We start from the raw sequence: 5,199 nt of genomic DNA, 5'->3' as shown, positions 1-5,199 counted from the left end.
CCCCTTGTCCTGCCAGTGCCCCCCACCCGACTTGTCCCGCCCGCCCCCCCTCACTTGTCCCGCACGGCCTGGATGGCCTCGGCGGCGCTCTCGTAGTTGTGCTTCTCCATGTGTCGGTACATGGTGCTCAGCTCCACCTGCCGCCGGAAGTAGATGTCCACCGAGCTCTGCTTCACCGTCGCGTAGATGAACTTGTCGGAGGGATTCCTCAGCTGCAGGGCCAGAGGACGGGGCTCGCGGCTGCTCCCGGGGCCCACCCCAGGCAGAGTTCCGCTGACCTCACGCTCCCCGCCCCCAGCCGGCCAGGCCTCACCCGTGGGTCGTTGATGCCCGTGATGCGCTCCTCCGGCCGGTCCAGCACCAGGAAGGCCGCCAGGTTGGCGGTGTAGGAGGCCACGATGATCATGGCGAAGCCGGCCCACACCATGCCCAGGATGCGCGCTGAGAAGCTTCGGGGGGCGCCTGCGGGCAGAGGACGGTCAGCTCCCGGCAGGCGGGAAGGGGCGGAGCGGGATGCGGCCGGGCGCGGCCTCACCTTCCCCGATACCCGAGTTGAGCAGGACGCCCCAGGAGAACCACATGGCCGAAGACAGGGTCAGCGCGTCTTCCTCCTCCTCTTCACTGTTCACCTTGAACCGGCCGAAGGGGCTGCGGGGCGCAGAGGGCGGGCGGGAGAGGGCGGGAGGGGCAGCCCTGCCCCGCCCCCTCGCCCGGCTCCGCCCGCCGCCGCAGAGGGAGGTGTCCGGCCCCCGGGCCGAGCTCACCTGAAGCGGTCCAGCAGGTACAGCATCACGGCCACCACGTGCACCGACAACCCCACCAGCAGCCACAGCGTGCTCTGGAAGGGCTGCATGAACGAGTCCAGCGTGCTCCGGGGGATCTCCTGCAGGTGGACGGTTGTCAGCGCCACCCGAGCTCACCCAGGACCCCACCCCAGCCGCGCTGGGCCCTGCCCACCTTCTTGACCAGAATGGTCAGGCCCTGGTATTTGAAGGGCTTGGAGAACTCGATGTACTGTGCACGCTCGTTGTTGATGGTCAGCGGCGCCACGATCATGTCCGCCTGCCCGCTGAGCAGCTCGCCCATCATCCCATTCCACTCCTTCTTATTGCTGTTGTTCACCTGTGGGGCCATACAGCCGGTGGGCGGGCGAACGCTGTCAGCGCCACTCCAGCGACAGGCTCCTGCCCGAGCTCAGCTCTTGGGTCCACCCACTCCAGACCCCATCCCAGTCCGTAGGCCCCGCCCGCCCCGCCCACCCCGGCCCGGTCCGGTCCTTCGCCAGACTGCCTCCACCCGGACCGGTCCCTCGTGGCACCCAGCAATTCACGCGTACCCGCTCTTGAGTGCCGAACTTGCCATCAGCCACCAGGTGCACCTCGTAGGTGAAGTTCATGGTGCGCGCCAGCTTGATGAGCAGATCGATGCAGAAGCCGTAGCAGCACTGAGGCACTGTGTGGCGAGCTAGGGACGCGGCGGGGGCCGTCACCGCCGAGCCCCCGGCCCCCCCGCGCCGCCCCGCGCCGCGCCCCAGCCCCGCACTCACGGCTGCCTGGCGACGTGTCGTTGGGTCCAGTGCAGATCACTTTCTTGACCGGGTCCCCATTGACGGTGAACTCCTCCTTGCATGTGCCATCGCTCAGCGTGGGCTTGACGTACACGAAAGGCTCCTGGTGGATCGTCACAATCTGCGGGGGAGGGGGAGGGAGAAGACTCAGCCTGGACCACCCACCCTAAGCCCCCAGACTCCCCTGGACGCCCTCCAAATCCCTGACGTCCCCCCCACCTCCAGCCGCTGCCCCTCTGCTCAGCTCCACATCTTCCCTGGCCACCGTCAGCAACATCCACCTGTTATCCCCTAGAGGGTCCCCAGACTACTCAGCGTTCAGAAGGCTCATGGCTTCCTGAAACACTGTCCCCTCCTCTTGGCCACTTGTCTTTGGGGTATTGGCTTATGCATTACTCCCTCCATCAGAGCCTGCTGGAATGTCTAGTCTGCCCCGCACCTTCTCTGATTTCTAAGGGATGAAAAACTCCCTGTCCCAGCCCAGAGCATGCATCCTGCCCCCCACTGCCTACCATGAGGACAGGGGTATGACTGGCATCCACCCCGAGTCTGTACAGGACCTGGGACCCACAGGGATCACCCTTATCTGATCACCTGGCCTCTCCTGGCCCTCAGCCTCCTCAGCAGTGGGCATTTGACCACCTAGCTTTGCTCCCTTCCTCTTTCCTCTGTGGTCACTGTCCTCTCTCTGGTAGCTTGCCTCTCAACCCAAGGCCCCCTTGAGGCTTATGCTGGGGTTCTCTCTTCTCCCTGTCTTTCATGGGCCCAGAGGCTGGGGGTGAGGAGGACACATATGGGACATGGGGGGCTGAACCAAATGCAACATACTGACGAGGGGCCCCAGAGGAGGTGATGTTGGAATTGGGCATGCAGAGTAGGCAGGGATCAGTTTGAGAGGGACCATCTGGCACACTGGGGAGGGTGGGTCTGCAGGGGTGGGCTGGCCAGAGTCTCAGCTGCAAGGGCGGCATTTTGACTTTTCCCCCCTGGGGGATTGGGAGCACCTGAAGGAGCTTATTGCTTTGTAAACTTTCATCATGTTTTCTTTTAAAAAATAATGTTTTTCTATTATACAAGCAATATATGTTTGTGCCTTTAAAAAATCGATGAGACCAAAAAACCTTGTACAAAGCCATCTGCAATCTGGCAGCCTGAATGGGACCATCTGGCCATCAGTGTTTGGGCTCCTACTTTCAGACTTTTAAATACGATATATCGGACTGCTTTGGAAAAGCCCACGCTACCTGTTGTGAACGATGATGACTGTGAAGGAGGGATGAGCCCAAAGGAGTAAGGAAGGGAAATTTCGAGAGGAAAGGCCAGCCAAGGAGGGGCTCCCAGAGGCCCAGGGAGAGAGCCAAGGAGGGAACAGCCTGCTATGGGGACTGCCCCGGCGGTGGGGGACAGGGCCAAAAGGACAGCGTGACTCAGTCATGGCAGGAGGCTGTGAAGACTGGGGGTGGGGGTGGGGGTGGTTAGGACTCCCCAGAGGACTGATGAGTGTGGAAGTGGCATCTCAAGAACCAGAACTCAGGGTGGAGAGTGCTCAGCTGAGGTCCACAGAATAACTACCTAGTGGTTCCTCTGTCCCCTATCAGCTCATCTCCAGGAGAGTCCTGTCCCACACGGCTTCTCTAGACTTTAGTGGAGTTGCATCAGGAGAGGCACTGGAGAGAGCCCATGGGATGGGGGGCCAGCAGCTTCTGCTCATCCCTCCACCTGCTCTCCCGGCTTCCTCTGTGGTGCCAAGTGTGGCCTACAGCAGCCAGGTGCCGGTCATTCCCCACTTCCTTCAGTCACTTTCATTGGCCTCACTGTCCCCCCACCCCGGGCCCGAGGAGTTGGATGGAGCGTCAGGGGTGTGGATGCTGGCACAGGGGGGCAGGATCCCTACCTTCAGCCTGGTGGACATCTGGTACCCTCGGGGTTTCTCTGTCTCTCCACCTGGCCAGATGATCTTCCTGTCATTGGGGATGACCTGGGGGTGGGAGTATGAGATGGAGGGTGGCCACGCAGGGGTCTTGGCCCCAGGACCCTAAGGCCCCAGCCCCCACCCCCTCATGACCCCCACCTACATGGGTGCCGTTGTAGATGCCCACTTGCACCAGCTTGCGGTTTTGCAGGTTCATGATGCTGTAGTTAGCAAACTTCCGATCCCCATCCTCATTGAACTCCACGCGGCCTGTCACCCCGTCTGCATACTTGGAAGACATCAGCACTCTGGAGAAGGCAATGTGGGCAGACTTATCAGAGACGCTCCCTTTCCCTGGCCTTTTGAGCCCAAGCCCCTTCTTCTGCCTCAATCCCAAGAAGGAAAGATCAGCAGATGTCAGACCCTCGTGCTGGGCATCTGGTGGACGGTGTGCCGGTCTGCCGGTCTGCCAGCACCAGACGGATAACACAGCTACGGTAGCCCAGTAACTCCTGAGCACCAGACCCCATTCGAGGGCTTTCTGTGGGTTGGGACATTCCCTCCCAGCAGCCATCCTTGCTTCACAAAGGAGGAGGACTAAGTCCAGGTAGGATGCAGTAGCCTGTTCACCAGCAAGTGGGGGAGGTAGGGTTGAGGTCCTGTCTTGTGTGTGTGCACTCATGTGTATGTGTGCACACGGGCCGTATATGTGAGCACACGTGATCTTTGTGTGGATGCACCCCTATGCACGTACCTGTGGCATGTGTGTGTGTGCCACACGCCTCTCTGAGCCTGTGCACACATGCTGCATAGATCTGCAGTTGCGTGTATACTCCTGTTGTGGGCACCATAACTGTTCTGCACATGCTACTCAGTGTTTGCTATTTAGTGGGGTGGGTGGATCTGGTGATGGGCTGAGTGGTATAGTGTCCAGGGTGCTGTGACGTATGTCCTGCCCCCTTGTGGCCATCCACTTGGGCATCTGGCCAATCCTGGCTCTCTACAGGCTTGGTTTCCATCCTTGGGGTCTCCTTTGTCTGATCTGCTGGGTCCCTGGAAGCCCCCTGTCCCCAAATGCAGCAGGAGCCTCCTCCCAAGGGTTGTCAGCCACCCTGTGTAGGTGGGGTGGGTCTCAGGGTTGGCTGCAGTGTTAAAAGGTGGGGTCAGGAGCAGTGGAGGCAGCCATGACGTCACTGACATTTGAAGCGTTAATGTCAGTGTTGGAAATGAGGTGGATGATTAGCACAGTGGAAATACAGGTGGTGGTGGTGGGAGATGGGGGAAGAGGAGGGAAGTCGGGGAGATGACTGTATCTGCACCTGCTGAAGAGAACTACTCCCATCTCCTGAGAGGCCCCGCCCACCTCTAGAAGAGAACCTCTCACACTTCTGGAAGATAGGCCCCGCCCACCTCTAGAAGAGAGCCCCTGTCCACTTGGAGAAGAGAACCCACCCACTTCTGGAAGATAGTCCCCGCCCACATCTAGAAGAAAGCCCCGCCCACTTCTGGAAGATAGTCCCTACCCACCTCTAGAAGAGAACCCCGCCCACTTCTGGAAGATACTCTCCGCCCACCCTTAGAAAAGAGCCCGCCCCCCCCTACAAGAGAGCCCGCCCCCCCCTGGAAGATAGTCCCCGCCCCCTCCTAGAAGGGAGCCCCGCCCACCTCTAGAAGAGAGCCCCGCCCACCCCTAGAAGCTAGCCCTGCCCACCTCTGGAAG

At 60.6% G+C, this 5,199-nt stretch overlaps 1 protein-coding gene across 1 annotated transcript in view; it reads right to left on the bottom strand.

Annotated features, from left to right (window-relative positions):
• Positions 1 to 5,199, bottom strand: part of GRIN1 (glutamate ionotropic receptor NMDA type subunit 1) — a 28,436-nt gene that overhangs the window by 9,205 nt on the left and 14,032 nt on the right. The window contains exons 8-16 of the mRNA XM_044920447.1: positions 3,643 to 3,787; positions 3,462 to 3,545; positions 1,547 to 1,688; positions 1,337 to 1,464; positions 958 to 1,122; positions 765 to 883; positions 536 to 648; positions 314 to 462; positions 53 to 212 (exon numbers count right to left, since the gene is read on the bottom strand). Of these exons, the coding sequence (XP_044776382.1) occupies positions 53 to 212; positions 314 to 462; positions 536 to 648; positions 765 to 883; positions 958 to 1,122; positions 1,337 to 1,464; positions 1,547 to 1,688; positions 3,462 to 3,545; positions 3,643 to 3,787 (1,205 nt within the window). The remainder of the gene's footprint in view (positions 1 to 52; positions 213 to 313; positions 463 to 535; positions 649 to 764; positions 884 to 957; positions 1,123 to 1,336; positions 1,465 to 1,546; positions 1,689 to 3,461; positions 3,546 to 3,642; positions 3,788 to 5,199) is intronic.

Source organism: Neomonachus schauinslandi, chromosome 13 (genome assembly GCF_002201575.2).
Source record: "Neomonachus schauinslandi chromosome 13, ASM220157v2, whole genome shotgun sequence".
NCBI lineage: Eukaryota > Metazoa > Chordata > Mammalia > Carnivora > Phocidae > Neomonachus > Neomonachus schauinslandi.
This window is presented reverse-complemented; position numbering and strand designations above follow the sequence as displayed.